We start from the raw sequence: 22152 nt of genomic DNA, 5'->3' as shown, positions 1-22152 counted from the left end.
CGAGCGCCAAGAAGCATCTCGCTTTCCAAACCCGGCGAAAAAGTTGGTTCCTCAAATTTGTTCCTGGCAGGAGGGGCAAGAAATCACGCCGGGCTTCAGCAGCGGAAGCGGCGGCAGGGGGAGAAGCTCTGGTTGGACCGTCCCGGCGGCCTCGCATCGATCTCGGGTCTAAGGTCCGGCCGGATCGTAATTCCAGCCGCTCTTACGCCCCTAGAGTCACCGCCCCTCCCCACACCCTCCATTCCCGGAGCCGCAGGGCCCGGAGGCCTGGCTCTCCCCGGGGTCCAAGGACCCAGGGCTGGCCGCCGCCAGGTGGAAGGAGACAGGTTAACGGCGGCCCGCCCCCGGGAGGCGGGGCCTGGCGGAGCGGCCGCGACCCCCGCCCTCCCTCCTCCCACTCCCCGCGCCCTCCTGCCCGAACTCTCTGTGCAGCTTGCTGCCCCGCGCGCGCCAGCGCGCCCTCCGTCCGTGAGCCCCGCAACAGGTGAAGCGGCCGCCGCTCCTCGGCGCCACCGCGGGGCGGTCTCTCCCCGCCAGCCGCGCGCCCGCCCCTCTCCACGCCCCCTCCCCTCCGCCCGGCCTTCGCCGCCTCCCTTGGCTGCTGGCGGCCTCCCCTCGCCCGGTCTCCTGCTCCGGGGCCCCCGCGCAGGCCGAGAGCCCGGGCGCCTAGGAGCAGGGGAGGCCGCGCACTCTACGGACACGCACTGCGGCCGGACGGATCCAGGCGGTGCCCGCCGCGCGCCCTGGGCCCCGCGCCGCCGCGCTCCCCTTCCCCCCCCGCCGGTGTCCCCGGGCTCAGGGCCGCGCGGCCAGCCCCGACGCGCCGGGGGTCCCCGAGGCGGGGCCGGCCCGGCCGGGGCGCGACGATGGAGGAGCCGCAGCGCGCCCGCTCGCACACCGTCACCACCACCGCCAGCTCCTTCGCGGAGAACTTCTCCACCACCAGCAGCAGCTTCGCCTACGACCGCGAGTTCCTCCGCACCCTGCCCGGACTCCTCATCGTGGCGGAGATCGTGAGTGCCTCCGGGCGGGCGGGGCTGGGGGCAGGGGCGCAGGTGGGCCCCGCGCCGTGCTCCTCGCCTGGGAGCTTGTTCACATGCTCGGGAGGGCTTCGAAGGAATCCTTTTTGCTCAGCCTCTTCTTCATCCCCAGGTGCCGAACTCAGAGACCCCCTCTCTGAACGAGGTCTCATCACCTTTGGCTCTTTTGGGGGAGACGGTCATGACCCTTGGGCGGTCCGTTGGAGAGAAACTCGACTTGCTGGGTCCTCTCTGTGGTCGTGATGTGTTCTGAGAGCAGGATGCTTGGTGGGCATTGAGTTTGTGTTAATGAGTGTCAGGGACACCTGGCGCCTCCCTTATCTGCTCTCTACCTGGGTGGCCTTTTCCCTAAAAGAAAAACTTTACGAAGATCAGAGGAGAGGAGAAGACTTTTTCTTTTTTAAAATTTATCTCCCTGGTAGTAAAATCGAGGTGAATCAGAAGACATTTACTGAATAAAATCTGAGGGTCTCCTGTCTGGTGCTCTTTGAAGACCAAAGGGTCTCCCGTTTGGTGCTGTGCACATCCTGGTTTAAGACTCAGAACGTTCCTGGGGAGGAGGCCAGGCATGTGCCTTCTCCTCTCCATAGGAAGACATGGAGGCTGAGAGGTCAAGTGATCGCCCCTTAGGTCCCATCGTGGCTGAGAAAGGACGCCGGCCGTGTTAACAGCTAGTGGTTGCCACTATTTATTGTCTTCATCCTGTGCCAGGGTCTCGTCAAGCGCTTTAGATGCCTTCGTGCTCTCATGTACCACACAACAACCCTATCCTGTGATTGTAGCTTTAATTATTATCTCATTTTACATGTGAAGAGACTGAGGCTCAGAGAGAGGAAGTAGGTCGCACCTGGGGGTGGTGGAGGTGGGATTCAAACCCAGGCCTGCCTTACTCCAGAGTCCTGCTCTTAACTGCCAAGGGGCATCCCTTGCAGCTGTCTAAGCAGCGCCCCTTTTGCTGTATCTCGTATACTTTCACTTAAACATCTGTGGGATTGAAATCTAGCCTATATGGGGCCATGATGGTGCCGAAGTGACTGAGGACCCCAGTGATTCCTCTGAGAAACCTTCAGCAAAACCTGTGCACATCAAGTAGCTTACTTGCTCCTCCAGAGCCTCAGAGCCCAACCCAGACTAACTGAACCAATCCCAGGTGTATCCAGTGTACGAGGAGTTTGAAGTGTTGGCTTAGCCCATGCCCCAGCTGGTTCTCTCAGCTGGTTGCCCCAGCTGGTTCCCCCAGCTGGCATTGAGGCCTTCAGGAGATCCAAAAAAAAGCTGGGGTATTGGAATCACTGTGCAGGGCTTGGCTTATAGGAATTCAACAAATATTTGCTGTGTGAATGAAGGAGTTGGCAGGCTCCCCTGCTCCAGCAGAAAGAGCAGAAGCTAAAATGACAGAGATGGGGCTTCTACCCTGTGGTGGATGTGGACCAGGCTTAAAGTAAAACACCTCTTGTTTTCTGATTTATGGTCAATAAACTCCATGTTACATACTTTTTCCAAAAGTTGGAAAGTGAAAGAAAAAATGTAAATGGTCCACAATCGCGTTACTAGAAATAACCACTGTTGATATGTTGGCATGTATACTTTACAATTTCAATACTTTTTTTTAAATTTGTTTGTTTGTTTTTTGCGGTACGCGGGCCTCTCACTGTTGTGGCCTCTCCCGTTGCGGAGCACAGGCTCCGGACACGCAGGCCCAGTGGCCATGGCTCACGGGCCCAGCCGCTCCGCGGCATGTGGGATCTTCCCGGACCGGGGCACGAACCCGTGTCCCCTGCATCGGCAGGCGGACTCTCAACCACTGCGCCACCAGGGAAGCCCCTCAATATGTTTTTTGAAAAAAATGGAAAAATATGTAAGAAAAATTGTCCTTATTACTTCTAGAGTTGGGTTTTTATTTTTAACACGTCTATATATGCACAAGTTTTAAAGAGTCATGGTTCTACGGGTAAAAATGTAAGTTTCCACCACCATCGCTGGTTCTTGATTCCCCCCGCCCCCCCCCAAATTGTAGATGTTATTCAGTGGCTTCCCATTCTGAAAGATGAGGCTTTAGCTCTCTTGGACCACCTCTTCCCCACCCCCATTATACATACACCTTTCCTGTCTTTGGGTTACATCACTAACCAGTGCTACCTTAGGATACAGGAAACACTGTTCACAGAGGAGCCACTGAGTGGTCTATGAGTGCTTTTCCTTTTCTGCCCAATTTCTTGTTTTCCCTGCAGTTTGTAATTCTATTTCCGTGTTTTAGTTCTCTAGATATTTAGACACTAACTTTACCTTAGTTGTTTGAGTCCCCTCTCAGGAAACTGAGACACAGCAGGTACTCAGTCAGGGTCATCCTTCTGACCAATCCTCTCTGGGAGCTACTCACCTCCTCCCACCCAGCCTGCTCACCTGGGCACAGCTAATGGCCTGGGATCTCCTGCGTGTCACCCTGGAGATTCTCTTCCCCTCTCTCCTGGGTTGGACCCCCTCCTTCCCATGACCTGTGCCCTTCTCTGTCTTGACTCACTGCCGCTGGGGGAATGCACAGCCTCTGGTAGTCTCCTGAGAAAGGATGCATGTGTAAATCGAGATTTGCATCTTTCAAAATATCTTGATTCCACTGTTACACATGATTAATAGGTTGACTATGTAAAGAATGGTAGATTGGAAATTGTTTTCCCTCAGAATTTTGAAAGTATTCCTCTGTTATCTTCTAGCTCTTATAATTCTTTAAAAAAATTCCAATTCTTGATCCCCACCCCCCACCCTTTCTGGAAGCTTGTAGAATCTTCTTTCTCCCCAGAGATCTGTAACATCATAATGATGTGCCTTCATAGGAGGCACTGAGGACCTGGTGTGTTCTCTCAATCAGGAAAACTCATGGACGTTTAAGGAGATTTTTTTTAAATTGATTTTTTATCTTTCCATTTTCTTAGTTTTTTTCCTGAAATTCCTTTTATACTTTTTTTCCCCTACGCATGTATTTTCTTATAATTTTTCTCATGGATTTGTTAACTGCTGTGTTTACTTACCATGAACATTTTTCAGGGTCTTGGATCTCTTGCATTATTATAGCTTTCTGTCATATAGAAGTACTATATTTGATTTCCTCAGCTTTCTGTTTTAAAACTAACATGTTCTAGGTTTTACTAGTATAGCCAGTGAGTGGTGTAGCAATCTTCCTGTTTTTCCCTTTCTTTCCACACTTTTCCAGTGACTTTCTTTTCTTTTTTTTAATTAATTAATTTTATTTATTTATTTATTTTTGGCTGTGTTGGATCTTCGTTGCTGCGCGCGGGCTTTCTCTAGCTGCAGCGAGCGGTTGCTACTCTTCATTGCGGTGTGTGGGCTTCTCATTGCGGTGGCTTCTCGTTGCAGAGCACGGGCTCTAGGCACGCAGGCTTCAGTAGTTGTGGCACATGGGCTCAGTAGTTGTGGCTCGCGGGCTCTAGAGTTCAGGCTCAGTAGTTGTGACGCACAGGTTAGCTGCTCCGCGGCATGTGGGATCTTCCCAGACCAGGGCTCAAACCCTTGTCCCTTGCATTGGCAGGCTGATTCTTAACCACTGTGCCACCAGGGAAACCCTCCAGTTGACTTTATTGAGGGAAAGTTCCTTAAAGTATATATTGATGTGTCAAAGGGTATACAAATTTACATATTCTGTTTAGATATATATCCTGAAGTTATCTTTCCCCAAAGCTGTATTAATTTAAACTGTCATCAGTAATGTGAGCCTATTAAACTAAAAATATTTTTTTACGTTAGAAGAACTTTTAAAATTAAAAATGCTAAGGACCACCCTAAATGGTATACTATGTTTTATTGACCCAAGATCGTTTTTTGTTCATGTTTTAATATCTGGGTCAGCATGCAGCTTACAATGGATGGTTTCTTGAACTTAGTGAAAAATTGTACCACTGCGTCTTTATCCCAGGATGGCGGCAGGGCGGTTTCAAACTATTACTCTTGCAGTCCTGAGATTAAGTTAGACCTGCCCCCAGAAGAATGCTACTTTCTGCCTTGAAAATACAAAATACTGAGACAAAGAATTGCTAAGAACCTGACTCCCTGCTTGAGCCTGGGGGAAGTAATAGAGAACAAAACACAATGTTTCCCCAAATCTGTTGTCAAAATCCCTTGCCCTGGCTTTCTCACAGGGGTGAGTGGTAATAGGTAAACCTGCTAAAATACTCTAGGCTGTGCCAACGTAGCATCGTGTAGAAACCAAATTGTAATGGTTTCCTTCCTTTTAAAGTTTTATAACAAGCTGGAAGCAATCTAGTACTTGACCTGTGACTTGTAGGATGCTGTGATCTCATAACAGTTATGAGTATATGAAGAATAAAAGTGATTTGTCAGAAGGTGAGTTAATCTCACCCTTCCTGTTATTGGTGACTTCAAAATGAGTTATGTCATCCGTGTAATAATGTCAGATCGCCTTTCATTTACTTACTGTCATGAGCAAAGTTAGGGGAAGGACAAAATAGGGTTTCCCGAAAGCTGGAATCTAAATTATTCTATCCTGTTGAGTTCTTTTTAAAGAATAGTGAACATATTTTTTCTGCTTCACAAAAACAATACCTAGTCTTGGTAGAAAAATTATAAAAATGCAGGTAAGAAAAAAAAACACCCTTTAATTCTCACCCTCACGGTGGTTACTATCAGGCATGGTACCAACCCATGTCTGGGAGTGGGGAGGCTTTTCAGAAATTTTTGGTTATTGTAATGCCTGAGGTTTCTGTTGGTGTTTAGTGCCCTGGGGGCCAGGGAGGCTAATGTCCTAAAGTGCCTGGGGCAGTACCCAACCATGAAGAATTGCTTTGCCAGCTGCCAACAGCACCACCGTTGAGGAACTCTGGGTGAACCACTGTTTACTCCTTGCAGTAAACCATTCTAGAGTTTCTTAAGTGGTTGCATGTTACTTATCTTTATTTTTTTTTTAATGTAGTCACTTGTAAACTACTCCTTGTTTACTGCTGTGACCATCTGTGCTGGACATCTTCCATTTGTCACTTGGATGCACTCTCCACCCGGCTCTCCACCCTGCAGGCTGACTTGCACGGATCGTGTCCAGGGTCCCCTCTGATGTCCCACTGGATTCCGATGTCCTCCCGGCACCCACAGGAGGCTGTAAGGTGGGAGGGGAGCAGGTTCCTGGGATTCCTCCCTGCTGGGGCTCAGCAGCCTGGCTGTGTCCCTCCGTGCTGGGCGGGCCGTCTGGCAGCCCTCTGCACTCGACTGTTTTCCCTGGCTCTGCTGACTGGTCACTCCCAGCCGCTTCCTCTTGCCAGGCACTGCACTATGGCTTGTGGTCTTCTGCACTCTGCTTTCTAAATAAGACCTTTATTAAACTCTGCTCAGATTACCCAGTCTAAATGTGCCAGTTTCTCGGGAGACCTGATAAGTTACCTTTCCCCATCAGTGATTAATTTCTTCTGGCATTCTTTTTTTTTTTTTTTAAATTTATTTTTGGCTGATTGGGTCTTTGTTGCTGCACCGCGGGCTTTCTTCTAGTTGCGGTGAGTGGGGGCTGCTCTTCATTGCGGTGCACGGGCTTCTCTTGTTGTGGAACATGGGTTGTAGGCACGCAGGCTTCAGTAGTTGTGACATGCGGGCTCAGTAGTTGTGGTGCACGGACTTAGTTTCTCTGCAGCATGTGGGATCTTCCTGGACCAGGGCTCAAACCTGTGTCCCCTGCATTGGCAGGTGAATTCTTAACCACTGCGCCACCAGGGAAACTCTCTTCTGGCATTCTTAAAGGCCACCTAGTATTCCATAAATATCCAGGTTCCTGCTGCTCAGCTTAGGTTTCTTTCTTTTCTGTGACAGTGTTGTGACAAACATTCTTTAAGCTACATCTTTCTGGGTGGTCTTTAATATTTTCTACAGATGAGTACTTAGAATTGAGTAACAGGGTATATGAATCTTCTTTAAAGTCAAATTTATAGAGGTATACAGTAAAATTTACCTTTTTTAGTGTAGAGTTCTATGAGTTTGGGCATAGCTGTGTTTAAAAAGCAGCTTTTTTTTTTTCTGTTTTTTCGACGATGTTGGGGGTAGGAGTTAATTAATTAATTAATTAATTATTGCTGTGTTGGGTCTTCGTTTCTGTGCGAGGGCTTTCTGTAGTTGTGGCAAACGGGGGCCACTCTTCATCGCCATGCGCGGGCCTCTCACTATCACGGCCTCTCTTGTTGCGGAGCACAGGCACCAGACGCGCAGGCTCAGTAGTTGTGGCTCACGGGCCTAGTTGCTCCGCGGCATGTGGGATCTTCCCAGACCAGGGCTCGAACCCGTGTCCCCTGCATCAGCAGGCAGATTCTCAACCACTGCGCCACCAGGGAAGCCCTAAAAAGCAGCTTTATTGAGATATCATTCACGAAAAGTTGATCTTTTAAAAGTGTACAGTTTAGGGAATTTTAGGATATTCACATTTGTACAGCTTTCACTTCTGATTTTAGAACATTTCTTTCACTGCAAAAAGAAACCTCTATCTGTTAGCAGTCACTCCTTGGTCTCCCCTGGCCTCAGCCCTTGGTAACCACTAATCTACTTTCTACCTCTATGGATTTGTCTATCCTGGTCATTTCTTTATAAATGGAATCCTACAATATGTGGCCCTTTCTGTCTGGCTTCTTTTACTTAGCATAATGTTTTCAAGGGTCATCCAGGCTGTAGTATGTCTCGGTACTTCATTCCTTTAGTTGCCAAATAATATTTCATTGTATTATATATATATATATATATATATATATAAGATTTTGTTTATTCATTTGTCAGTTGATGGACATTTGGGTTGTTTCCGCATTTTGACTATTATGAATATGCTACTGTGAACCTTCATGTATAAGTTTTTCTGTGGACATAGTTTTCAGTTCTCTTGGGCGTTTACCTAGGAAGGGATGGCTGGATCATATGGTAACTCTTTGTTTAATATTTCGAGGCACTGCTAGACTGCTTCCAAAGTGGCTGCACTGATTTACAATCCCAACAGCAATATGAGTGTTCCAGTTTCTCCACATCCTCACCAAGATTTATTTTCTTTTTGATTCTAATCATCCTACAAGGTATGAAGTGGTATCTCATAGTGGTTTTGGTTTGTATTTCCAAATACAAGCCCTTGAATTTTAGTATCACGTTGCCAATTTCTGCAAAAAGGGCAGCTGGGATTTTATTTTAACAAATTTTTCTTTTTTTGTATATATAAATTTATTTTATTTATTTATTTTTGGCTGCATTGGGGCTTTGTTGCTGCGCACGGGCTTTCTCTAGTTGTGGTGAGTGAGGGCTACTCTTTGTTGAGGTGCGTAGGCTTCTTATTGCGGTGGCTTCTCTTTTTGCGGAGCGTGGACTCTAGGCGTGTGGGCTTCAGTAGTTGTGGCACACAGGCTCAGTAGTTGTGTCTCGCAGGCTCTAGAGCACAGGCTCAGTAGTTGTGGCACACAGGCTCAGTAGTTGTGGCTCGCAGGCTTTAGAGCACAGGCTCAGTAGTTGTGGTGCACGGGCTTAGTTGCTCCGCGGCATGTGGGATCATCCCAGACCAGGGCTCAAACCCGTGTCCCCTGCATTGGCAGGCAGATTCTTAACCACTGCACCACCAGGGAAGCCCTGGCAGCTGGGATTTTAATACGGATTGTGTTCAACCTGTAGATCAATTTGGGGAGTATTGCTGCCTTAAAAAAATTGTTTTCCAATTCATGAACATGGGATGTCTTTCCATTTATTTAGATCTTCTCTAATTTCTTTACCAATGTTTTATAGTCTTCTGCATACATGTCTTGCATTTCTTTTGTTAAATTTATTCCTAAGTATTTTATTCTTTTTGATGCTATTGAAGATGGAATTATTTTCTTAATTTCATTTTCAAATTGTTCATTGCTAGATCATAGAAATCCAACTGAGTTCTGTATCCTTGACCTTGTATCCTACAACTTTGCAACTTTGCTGACCTCATTTATTAGTTCTAATAGTTTTATGTGTGTTTGTGTGTGTGTAGGGGGTGGGGTGGGGTTGGCCTATGTGTTTTTAAGGCTTTTGTTATTACTGCCAAGTTGTACAGAAAGGTTTAAACTGATTTGCATTCCCTCTAGTGGTGTTTCAGTGTTTGACAGGGTTTGTTTCTGCAAATGCTCAAACTTTTAATATTTGCCCATTTTCTTGGGGTGGGAGATGTTCAGATTAATAAAAACTGACTTGGCATAAACACCCACCAGGCAGACCATCAGCTAATATTCAGGGGAGCCCTGCACATGTGTAAAAAAGCAAACTTTAAAAAAAAATTTTATTGGAGTAGAGTTGATTTACAATGTTGTGTTAATTTCAGGTGTACAACCAAGTGAATCAGTTATACATATCTCCACTCTTTTTTAGATTCTTTTCCCATATAGGTCATTAGAGAGTATTGAGTAGAGTTGGCTGTGCTATACAGTAGGTCCTTATTAGTTACCTATTTTATATATAGTAGTGCGTATATGTCAATCCCAAACTCCCAATATATACCCCACCCCAACCATAAGTTTGTTTTCTACATCTGTGACTCTATTTCTGTTTTGTAAATAAGTTCATTTGTACTATTTTTTTAGATTCCACATATAAGTGATATCATATATTTGTCTTTGTCTTATTTCACACAGAAAGCAAATGGTTTTTGTTTGTGTTCCTGTGATTATTAAAATTGAACATTTTAAATATGCTTATTAGCCATTTATTTTTTCTTTTAGTAACTACCTGTTGTTTTTTTTTTTTCCTTCACCCATTTAAAAAAATAGGACTTTTTTTTTTTTTGGCCGGCTGCATGGCTTCTGGGATCTTAGTTTCCTGACCAGGGATTGAACCTGGCCCCTTGGCAGTGAAAGCCTGGAGTCCTAACTGCTGGACCACCAGGGAAATCCCAGGGCTCTTTCTTTCTTTAAAAAATGTTTTAGAGATATAAAAGGGAGCAAAGACGTTAATGAAAATTACTTCCAGGAGGGAAATAAGATTGGTTTGGGGGATGTGTTTGAATAGGGAGTTTTGCTTTTTAACTCCTTATCTTTTGTATGGTTTAAATTTTTTATAATGAATATATTTATACATTAATGTAATTACAGAAGCTTAAAGCAGTGTGTTCGTTGTACAAATAAATTTAAAATCATGTATCTATAGAGTGAAAACTGAATGTCTCTGGTCTCCGCTAACCTACCTCCTTCACTCCACATTTCTTTCTTTTTCTTTTTTTGGGCTGCGCCCTGCGGCGTGTAGGATCTTAGTTCCCTGACCAGGGATGGAATCCGGGCCCCCTGCAGTGGAAGCACGGAGTCCTAACCACTGGACTGCCAGGGAAGTCCCTACCATTCACATTTTTCTGTACACTTGTTCTGTACACTTGCAAATACACATGTAGTATAAAACAAATACACACGAATGAGTGTATTACATAGTCTGCAATTTATTTTTCATTTAATAATATCTTGATATTTTTCCATATTGCTTTTTGTTGATTTATGTTTCCTGTGTATTATGAGTATTAATTTTCTTTAGTCATTTGTTATTAGTATCATTCATGACATTTTTCATCAAAATAAGTTTCTAATTTGCATGAAATCTAGAGTGTTACCTTTATTTAGCCTTGCGGGGTTTAGTTTGCTTAAACACGGCTTCCTTATCCCCAGGATTATACAGATATTTGAAGAAAGTATAGTTTCTTTAAATGCTAAAAATATTTACCAGTGGGAGTTCTCTGGTGCTCCAGTGGTTAGGATTCAGTGCTTTCACTGCCATGGCCTGGGTTCAATCCCTGGTTGGGGAACTGAGATCCCGCACGCCGCACAGGGTGTATTTATTTATTGATAAATACAAATTATACAATAAATACATAAATTAAAAAAATATTTTTTTAAAAAAAATTGCCATCTAAAGCTGTAAGTTCTTTCTGTGTGGATAAGAATGTAACTCACTTTTTTTCCCCAAATGCATAGCTAGTTGTCTCACCGTTAATCATATTATATTCCCACATACGTGTAACTATTTCTTGACCCTGTTCTATTTCTGAGTCATTTCCAAATTGACTATAGCTTTATCATGCATTTTAATATTCAGTAGGGTAAATCATACAAATTTTTCTCTTTCTTGCTGTTCTTGTATACTTACACTAACACTTAGAGGTGATTTTTTTTTTTTTTAACATCTTTATCGGGGTATAATTGCTTTACAATGGTGTGTTAGTTTCTGCTTTATAACAAAGTGAATCAGTTATACATATACATATGTTCCCATATCTCTTCCCTCTTGCATCTCCCTCCCTCCCACCCAGAGGTGATTTTTAAAATCAGTGTTCCTTACATTCCACTACAACTTTGATTGAGATTGCATTAAATTTATAAATTAATTTGAAGAGATGTCCTTATAATATTGAATCTTATCACCTAGGGATATTGTATCTCTCTATTTACTTAAGGTCATTTTATGCTCTTGAAGTCGTAAGTTTTTTCCAGGTGAGTCGTATGTACTTCTTACTATATTTGATAAATAGGATTTATAAAAAATGAATTGGATTTGGCAATTTCTGACTATTTATGGTTTGTAAGAAAGCTGTTGATTATCTTGTTTTACTCTTGTGTGTAGCCATTTTATTTGAGTAATTAGTTCTAATAGTTTTATTATTTTATAAGTAAATTATAGTAATATCTGTGAAACAGTGATGGTTTTCTTTTCCTTTTTATATTTATACTTTTTTTTCCCATTATTACATAGGTTAGGACTGCCAGTGTAATGTTGAATGATTGGGATGAGATGGGTATCCTTGGCGGACTCATAACTTTAATTGCGGTGTTTCTAATGCTTTAATGATAATACAGGTTTTACTGTAGGTTCTGATAGATATTCTTTATTGAATTAAGGAAGGTAGGTTTAACTGTGTAACTATTTTTTTTTTTTTTTTTTTTTTTTTTTTTTGCGGTATGCGGGCCTCTCACTGTTGTGGCCTCTCCCGTTGCGGAGCACAGGCTCTGGATGCACAGGCTCAGTGGCCATGGCTCACGGGCCCAGCCGCTCTGCAGCATGTGGGATCTTCCCGGACCGGGGCACGAACCCGTGTCCCCTGCATCAGCAGGCGGACTCTCAACCACTGCGCCACCAGGGAAGCCCCTGTGTAACTATTTAAATCAGGAATGGTTGTTGAATTGGGAAGATAGGATTTGGCTGGGGGGGGTGCCTTTTTATTAGGTGATCATATAGGTTTTTGTTTTTTTCTATTTGCTAATGGAGTGAATTGTATTAGGAAATCTAATGTTGAATCATTCTTGTACTCCTAGGATAATCTCTTATTTAGTTACAAGGTATTCTTTTAATAAACTAGTGGATTTTAAGACTTTTTTTTAACTCTTGGATTTGATTTGTTAGTATCATATCTCAGGGTTTTGTGTCTATGTTCATATATAAGACCAACCTTGTAGATCACTTTGCTGTGTTCTATTTTGTCTGATTTTAATACTGCCACTCACCCCAGCTTTTTTTGGCTAGCATTTATCTGATATGTTCTTGTCTCTTTTTAATTGAAGTGAGATTCACATAACATACCTCAGAGATATTGTGGTTCCAGACCACCACAATAAAGCAAATATCAAAATAAAGCTACTCACATGAATTCTTGGGTTTCCAAGTGCATATAAATGTTATGTTTACACTATACTGTACGCTATTATGTGTATAATAACATTACATCTCAAAAAACAAATGTACATACCTTAACTAAAAATACCTTGTCGGTAAAAAATGCTACCCATCACTTGAGCCTTCAGTGAGTCCTAATCTTTTCGCTGGTGGAGAGTCTTGCCTGGATGTTGATGCTGCTGACTGATCAGGGCGGTGGCTGCTGAAGGTTGGGGAGGCTGTGGCAGTTTCTGAAAACAAGACAGCAGTGAAGTCTGCCACATCAATTGACTCTTCCTTTCATTAATGATTTCTCTATAGCATGCAGTGCTGTTTGATAGCATTTGACCCACAGTAGAACTTCTTTCAAAATTGGAGTCAATCCTCACAAACACCGCCACTGCTTTATCAACTAAGTTTATGTAATATTCTAAATCCTCTGTTGTCATTTCAGCAGTCGATTAAGTTCACCATCTTACATGGACCAGGTTCATGGCGCCCCAAAACAATTAAAATAGTATCGTCAGAGATCACTGATCACAGATGACCATAACAAATGTAATAATAATGAAAAAGATTGGGACTTCCCTGGTGGTGCAGTGGTTAAGAATATGCCTGCCAATGCAGGGGACACGGGTTCGAGCCCTGGTCCGGGAAGATCCCACCTGCCATGGAGCAACTAAGCCCGTGTGCCACAACTACTGAGCCTGCGCTCTAGAGCCCGCGAGGCACAACTACTGAGCCCACATGCTGCAACTACTGAAGCTTGCGTACCTACAGCCCATGCTCCACGACAAGAGAAGCCACCACAATGAGAAGTCCGCGCACTGCAATGAAGAGTATCCCCTGCTCACCACAACTAGAAAAAAGCCCTCGCGCAGCAACAAAGATCCAATGCAGCCAAAAAAATAAAATTAATTAATTAATAAAAAAAAAAAAACAGAAAAAACCCTACTTAACATAATGAAAAAGTTTGAAACATTGTGAGAATTAACAAATGTGACAGACACAAAGTGAGCAAATGCTATTAGAAAAATGGTGCCAATAAGACTTGTTTGATGCAGGGTTGCCCCAAGCCTTCAATTTGTAAAAAACACAATATCTTTGAAGTACATTAAATCAAAGTGCAATGAAATGAGGTATGTCTATAAAATTAACTATTTTAAAATGAACAATTGAATGTCATTTAGTACATTCACAATGTTGTGTGATCACTTCTATCTAGTTCTGGAACATTTTTATCTCCTCAAAGGAAACCCTACCTTTAATTTTCTTCCTTTTTGTCATCTGGTTATATCTTCTGTATTGACCATATAACTAGATTTTAGTTCTATACTGAGTCTGAGAATTTGTCTTTCAATGTGGAAATTTTTAACACATATTTATTGTGATAACTTATTTAGAATTTTTGGTTTTCCTTATTTTTTCCTCTAGTGATTGAAAGTTATAAATTCCATTTCTATTTTGTTTGGAGTTACTTTTAAAAATCTACCCAAGGGCTTCCCTGGTGGCGCAGTGGTTGAGAGTCCGCCTGCCGATGCAGGGGACACGGGTTCATGCCCCGGTCCGGGAAGATCCCACATGCCGCGGAGCGGCTGGGCCCGTGGGCCATGGCTGCTGAGCCTGCACGTCCGGAGCCTGTGCTCCGCAACGGGAAAGGCCACAACAGTGAGAGGCCCGCGTACCGCAAAAAAAAAAAAAAAAAAATCTACCCAAGATATTTATACATATTTTTCTAACTACCCAGAGAATTAAGATGTGTAACCACATTCCATTCAAGAGATAACACTTAACCTATTCCTCACCATGCACTTTGTGTTAGCCAATTTTTTGTTTTTTTAATAACCTTTATTGAGATATAATTCATACACCATACAGTTTACCCACTTAAAGTGTACAACTCAGTGGCTTTTGGAATATTTACAGAGTTGTGCAACCATCACCATAATCAATTTTAGAATATTTTCATTGTCCCAGAAAGAAACCCCATACCCATTAGCAGGCATTCTCCATTTCCCCACAACTTTCCCTATGCTATCACTAATTCTGCATTCTGTCTCTATAAAATTTGCCTATTTTGGACATCTCATATAAATGGAATCCCACAATATGTGATCTCTTGTGACTCTCTTCTTTCACTTAGCCTAATATTTTCAAGGTTCATCCATGTTGAAGCATGAATCAGTACTTCATTTCTTTTTATTGCCAAATATTATTTCATTGTATGGCTACATTTTATCTATCCATTCATGAGTGCATGGACATTTGGGTTGTTTTCACCTTTTAGCTATTGGTAATGCTGTTAAGAACATTTATGTACAAGTTTTTATGTAGACGTATATTTTCGTTTCTCTTGGATGTATTCCTAGGAGTGGAATTGCTGGATTGTGTGATAACTTTATATTTAACTGTACAAGGAACTACCAGACTGGTTTCCAAAGTGAATGCACCATTTTACAATCCCTGGGCTACTTTTTTAAAAAATGATTTCTTAGGAATAATTACTTGCCAGTTGTCTGAAGCTTTCCACCCATATTACCAAACAACTATTTTGACGACTACAGGTTTAATTTTTTTCATGCCGTTTTTTGTGTTATTTGCTTTCTTGGTTTATTTTTCACTTTTGAAGTACCTCCTTGAGTAATTCTTTTAGCAAGGGTTTGAAGGTGTTGAATTTTTTGAATCCTTGCACATCTAATAACATCTTTCTTTTACCTTTATACTTAAATAATTTGGTTGGTATAAAATTGTAGGTCTTAAAATTTCTTTTCATTAATTCTTTGAAGATGTTGCTTCATTGTCTTCTAGCATCCGGTGGTGTTAATAAGAGACCTGATGGTCTGGTAGTCCCTGGACAGGCCTGTAAGGTTCAGTCCCCACCACCCGCCTTGGTCTCATGATTGCCATTCCCACAGATTTAGTTGCAGTACAACCTTACATGAATGATGCCTTGCACATTAAATTACCTATGAGAATGTAGAAAGCTGGTGTAGCAAGAAATTGTAGGTGGAATGTTGTTACTATATCAGGGTGAAATGGCTCATGAAAGGCAGTTTTGCAACCATATGAGGTAATTATACTGGAGCATCAGGTTGATGTGGTTGGGAGTAAAAGATTGTTAAGCTTCCACCTGGAGTTTCCTGAGTCCTGGTGGGATCTATGCCTGGGCAGGCTGAACGCCCTCATTCCAGCCTGGGAGAAATCAGGAAGACCTTGAAACCCCTCTCTCAGGACAGCTCTAGCCAGATGTTCCCGGCTGAGAACATGTCCTTTGCATCAGTTGCAGTAAACTGTGAGCTTTATAGTATTTAAGTCAAAGGCTTGTTTCTACTAGGCTTCAAACCCACTCTTCTGGGGGAATTAGGTTCTCACTTCCTTTTTTTTTTTAATTTCCTCTTAAGTAACCAAATTAAAAAAAAAAATCTCCCTGAATGCTTTTGGAATTTTCTCCCCTTCTTTAGAAATCATATGCTTTACCACTATGAATCCAGAAGGGCATTTTAAAATTCATCTTTCCCAGTACTCATTGGGCCCTTTATAACTAATATTCAAATCTGTCTTCAGTGCAGGGAAATTCCTTGTATTTCCTGCATCTTTTTTTTTTCTGTTTTTTCTTTCAAAAAATAATCTTCATTCAAAAGAAGTTCCAGAAGAGATTAAACTGTCTTCAATATCTCCTAACTTTTCTTTTATACTTTCCGTTTCTTTGTTCTTTTGCAGAGTTCCAGGACAATAACACTTCCAGCCCAAATTCAGGTGGTTTTCAGTTGAGTATGTTCTGCTCTTCAGCCCAACTGCTGAATTTTTATTTTGGCTTTGATAATTTTTTTTTTTTTTTCCTTCATTACGCGGGCTTCTTACTGTTGTGGTCTCCCCCGTTGAGGAGCACAGGCTCCGGACGCGCAGGCTCAGCGGCCATGGCTCACGGGCCCAGCCGCTCCGCGGCATGTGGGATCTTCCCGGACCGGGGCATGAACCCGTGTACCCTGCATCGGCAGGCGGACTCTCAACCACTGCTCCACCAGGGAAGCCCAGCTTTGATAGTTTTAATTCCCAACATTTTGTCATTCTTTTACTTTGTAGTCTGATTGCTTTTTTACTGAACCACTTTAAGACTCTTGGGTATACAGTTGACCCTTGAACAACACAGGTTTGAATTGCCTGGTTCCATTTACAGGTGGGTTATTTTCAATAGCAAATACTGCAGTATCACATGATCCGAGGTTGGCTGACTATAAGTTATACTCGGATTTTCAACCGCAGAGGGTCAGAGGTGGTCCTAACCCCTGTGTTGTTCAGAGGTAAATCGTATTTAAGCTTCTCTTAGTTTATAAAGAGACCACTTCTGCTTGTTGAGTCTGTTGCTTCTATACGGCTGTTTTCCTCAGTCATTTGGTGATTCATGATTGTTGATTTGTAATTGTAGATGAGATGGTTGGAGACTGTTTGCTCAGCTTAAGTGAGAATCCCTGTGCCTCCAGCAGCGAATGCAGGTTCTCACCACATGACCTGCATCTAGTGTCTTTTTCTCGGAGGAAAGGAATTATTAATGGGGTAGAAGGGGCACTGGGGGCAGTGTGGCTGCTCGGGCTTTGTTATGAGGTGTGCACATAGCTTGTTGAAGCATCTGGAAGTCTTGAAGCTTTATCTTGGAGACTGTTTCCAGAAGTAATTGCTAGAGGGGATGTGGAGAGAATGACAGCTCTCTAAGTATTTAAATTTAGTCCTTATCAGATTACCCTTGGCTCATTCCTTTTCCCACGTCTGCTGTTACCTTTAATCTTTGAATTTTTCTGAGCGTCTGCTTGGAAATTCCCCTTTTTGATGGTCCTCTCTTTTCCTCTCCAGGGCTGAAGACTGGAAACCCCATTGCTTACCCTTAGTTTGTTCCCACATGCCTCCCAGGAATCCCTCAAGGCTATAGATTGTTGCTGCTGCTCTTTGCAGCTTCTCAGCACTACTGTGTATTTTAATATTATTTGCATGTGTGTGGTGTTTTTTGTTTTTGGTCATTTCAGTGGAATTTGGGAAGGATGGAGAGATAAACATACAGGTCTAGTCAGCTGCCTTGAGAGAGAAGTTCTGCTATTTTGTTATTCATATGAAGGCATTTTTTATGTGTATAGAATATTGACCTCCTTTCTGTGTTGCAGACATTTTTTCTAGCTTTTCATGCCTTGACTTTATTTACACAATGTAAAGCTTATCTTTATCAGTCATATTTTTTCCTCATGTCTGGTTCATTAGAAAATTCTACTTCTCTAACAAAACTAAATATAATTAATTATACATTAATTTTTAACTTGTGTTTTTCTTATAGTACTTTTTAATGTTTAACCTTAATAATTTTAGCTGAAGGTAGAAAGTTGGGCTCTAACTTTGCTTTTAGATATCTTCTCGGTCGTCCCAATATGGTATAATGATAATCTATAAATCTATTTTTCATTCAGTCATCTGGGTTGCTCTCTTTATTTCATTTATTTGGTTCTTGTATCGACTTGGGCTCAATTCTGTACTTTCTAGTCTATTCCAGTCTTTGTTCCCAAGTTTTAAAATCTGTCATTCTAGGATACATTTTACCATCTGGTAACGTAAACCACCCCAGCCATAAGTTTTAGAATTTTTTAAAAAGTCATTCACTGCTGTGTCCCCTCTCCTCTGTCAAATTATCTTGGCTTTTGATTGGGCTATTATGTAATACATAGATTAATTTTTGGAAAAGGGATTTATACTACTTTATAGTTCCTAAGAAGAAGACTCCTCAGCTGTTCCCTTGTCTTCTGTTACATCTTCTTATTGATTCTTAAGCTCTTCAAGGTCTTTTCCAGTTTATAATGCTGTGAGTTTTACAGTGTAAATTAATAATGCTTATCTTATTTATTCAGTCATCAAATATGTGTTGAATAGTTATTGTGTTCCAGAAGCTTTGTCTAGCATTTAAAATATAGTGGTATAGCACCTTTTTTTTTTTTTTTTTTTTTGCAGTACGCGGGCCTCTCACTGTTGTGGCCTCTCCCGTCGCGGAGCACAGGCTCTGGATGCACAGGCTTAGCGGCCATGGCTCACAGGCCCAGCCGCTCCACGGCATGTGGGATCTTCCCGGACTGGGGCACGAACCTGTGTCCCCTGCATCGGCAGGCGGACTCTCAACCATTGTGCCACCAGGGAAGCCCACACCTTTCTATTTTTATTTAAAGGAGTGATCAATAATAGGATGTAAGACATGAAAAGAAAAATATGCTTAGGATGATATCGAAGGGTAGTGTTTTAAAAATCCTCAAATTTTCAAATTTGAGCAGAAACTCTAGGGGCATTTATTCCTTGCTGGCCTTTGGTCTTTTATTCATCTCAAGGACTTAAATCTGAAATTTAACACATGCAGAATACAATTTGTTTCCTTTTTTTGCTAAGATTTATAGCTAGAGTTATTCCCAGGAAGGTAGTAGTACTTTTCCTTAGATGAGCATTTTACCATTCATTTTCATTTAAAAGTAAATGAATTTCCATGTTTATTATCTCACTTGATATGAAGCCAGCCCCAGGTTTTGGGGAATCCCTTCTTTCATTCCCATTTCTAGTTGAGCCATGATTTGAGGAAACAGTTCTCAAATTATATGTGAATGAGTCAACCACACCTTTGTGGGGTACAAGGTGAAACAGTTCCATTGGTTGCTTCTCCGTCTTCCATACCTACCCATGAGATTCATGGTAACCAGCCCAGTGGAATCTCCCTTCTACGGGAACGTACTATATGCACTGTCTCGGTCAAGGTTCAGTTGCAGACGACAGCATCCACTTTAGCTAGTGGAGCATCAGGAGACTTATTATAAATCACTAGATGGCTTCCAAGATTTTTGGTAGAGCTTGGGGAGCAGGCTCTAGGCTGAGCTTCCAGCAACACCTCCCAGTATAACACCACAGAACTGGCCTATCCTAGGAAGACAAGGAAGCAGGATCTCCTCATTGCTGCTGGATCTTGGACCTCCATTGTGACACACGGCCCCACGTGCCCCCTGACTTATCTGTCAACACTCTGAAGCTAGGGATGGGACACTGGGATTTCAGTTATGGCTGCCACCAAAAAACAAACGCTGCCTCGGCTGAGTCTGCCAGTGGGAATGCAGAAGCTGCTGAATCCTGTCTTCTGGCCCCGCGATGTGGTCTTTGGCTTCTAAATCCTGCATGGGTGTGTCTGCCAGAGCTCGATCTTGTGTGGGACCTGAGCTGCAGCGGTCTGGCTTTCCAGCATCTCTTGAGAGTAAGCAGCGCTGCTAGGGGAGGGGAGCTGAGTGGCTCCACGTGCAGTGCTTGCTACGGCCACCTTCATTGGATTCTACCCGGGTCACTGTGTTGGAGGTGGAAGACCTCCTGTGATTTATCACACTTCTAGAACATTCTAAGGACTTGCCCTTTTTCCATTTAGATGTGCATTTTCTTTTCTTTTTTTTTTTCTTTTTTTGGACATGCGGCTTGCGGGGTCTTTGTTCCCCGACCAGGGATTGAACCTGTCAGTTCCGCCAGAGAATTCCCTCTAGATGTGCGTTTGATTTCTAGCTCTGTGACCTTGCATGACCAACCTAAGATTTCTTAAACTTCCATTTATAATAATGAGAAGGGTGATGATGACTTCACAGGTTAGCAGATGAAGTGAGCTAAAATATACGTAAGCCCTGTCTCAGATGGAAATATTAGTTTATTTCTTGGGTAAATGGAGGTTCATTTCTTCCCTCAGTAGGTCCAGACTCTGTAGATTAATCCTCCTTGAACAGGGCTGCGTTTGGAATGAGTGGCCAGATCTTAGTTTCTTGTGAGTTCTCAATGCACCCAGCAATGAGCACAAATATAGAATTTAGCCTCTCTGGTGTGTAGTGGGGTTAGGGTTAGGATTAGAATTTTAACTAAAGAAAGCTTAAAAGTTACATTGAGAACCACAAAGACCTGCTTATTTTAACTTTCAACACAATTAGTTCATTTAGACTGTGAAAGATTAGTAGAGTGATCTAGCCACAATTATGAGTGATGCCAGGTTTGTAGGTGCAGTGGAAAGATTTCATCTATTTGTGTTCCTGTGTAGACTTTACTCAGAGAAGGTCTAAAAAGCCACGGGGCGGGTCCGTTTTCCAAAGGTCTGAGTTTAATGCGGTGTTTTGGAAAACCTGCAAGGCGTTGACCTTGCTTCTTCTCTTGCCTCCCCCTTTCCTTCATCTATCCCACATCTAATTATCAGAAGTGCCACTTTCTGGGGGAAAAATAATTCAGAGGAGAAAGACATGTTTATCGTTGATTTATAACCTGCCTTGTTTCCAGAAAGGACTTGAGGCAGGACAAAAATCTTTGAATTGAGGTTTTTAAAGGATGCAACAAGAAATCTATATCAGTCATGGATTGGTAGGCATCAAAGATCACTTTAGAAAAAGAAACACTTTATCTGAAGCACTAAACTTTGAACAGACTCGAAGGGACATTCTTGAATAAGATTCTTGGAGGCACAAAGCCACTGTGTTGCCCGACACCGCGTGCGGCCGTCGAGGGGAGAAAGTATGGAAGATTTGTCAGCCAATCTTCCTTCAGCTTTAGGTTTACTTTAGGGGGAACAAAGTCTGTGTGCTTTGAGGCCCTGCCTTTCTTCGGATTTCACAGGACCAGAAGTTTCTTTAGAGATGGATGTTTGAGGAGATCTAAAATAGCTGTATTTAATATTCTCCTAGCTTATAGTTTGGAAGTCATGGCTAAGGTTCCTTTAACTGTGACATGAGTCTTGAGCGGTTTTCTTTTTCATTCGCATTTCAAATCATGAGCTGATGTTCACACTGCCCTGGGAGGCAAATGTTGGATTTTTTAACTTCCCTTTATGTGATTAGGTTGATTTAGCGACAGGTGCAAGACCAGAGCTCAGGTTAACTAGGCCACTCGTTAAGATCAGGCTGGCTTAAATGCCAGCTGTGGAACGAAGCTCGGGTGGGAGTTGGCGCTCGCATTTTCCAGCTCCCGAGGCACTTAAAAAAGGTGGAGCCACAGTCTTTTCATGGCTGACATATAATTGAGAAGTGGGGAGGTGTGTCCTCTGCAGACTTTATCAGGCCCCCAGAACTAAGATTCCTTCAAACTTTTTTGTGTGAAATAACATACATCACTAAACCCATATATAATTTAAAGAATAATAAAACAAGTAATCATATGCTATCCACTCAGTGTAAGAAATAGAACATGACCTTATCTTAGAGGCTCCTGGTGTGCCCTGCCCACTTCCCCAGAGGTAACCCACCGTCCTGGCTTTGTATTCTGTAAAGTTCATGGTCCGGCCATTCTTTAGCCTTGACTTATTTTGACCATTAACAGAATATAGTATCACGTGATATTTTCTTCTACGACTTGCTACTTTCATTCATCACTCAGCGTCTTCCACATTGCTACATGTGTATTCACTCGCTTTCCACGTTGTATTCCATTATATCAATGTACTGTCATCTGCCTCTTCTGTGTTGGTGGC

General features: G+C 42.7%; 1 protein-coding gene across 2 annotated transcripts in view; it reads left to right on the top strand.

Annotated features, from left to right (window-relative positions):
• Positions 1-785: 785 nt before the first annotated feature.
• Positions 786-22152, top strand: part of CMTM8 (CKLF like MARVEL transmembrane domain containing 8) — a 91953-nt gene continuing 70586 nt past the window's right edge. The window contains exon 1 of one of the 2 annotated variants that reach the window (XM_065886080.1): positions 786-1013. In XM_065886080.1, the coding sequence (XP_065742152.1) occupies positions 867-1013 (147 nt within the window). In that variant the 5' untranslated portion in view covers positions 786-866. The remainder of the gene's footprint in view (positions 1014-22152) is intronic. The other variant, XM_065886081.1, reaches the window with a different exon arrangement.

This window comes from Phocoena phocoena, chromosome 10 (assembly GCF_963924675.1).
Source record: "Phocoena phocoena chromosome 10, mPhoPho1.1, whole genome shotgun sequence".
NCBI classification, from domain to species: Eukaryota; Metazoa; Chordata; class Mammalia; order Artiodactyla; family Phocoenidae; genus Phocoena; species Phocoena phocoena.
Note: the sequence above shows the minus strand (reverse complement) of the source record. Positions and strands in the feature narration are given on the sequence as shown.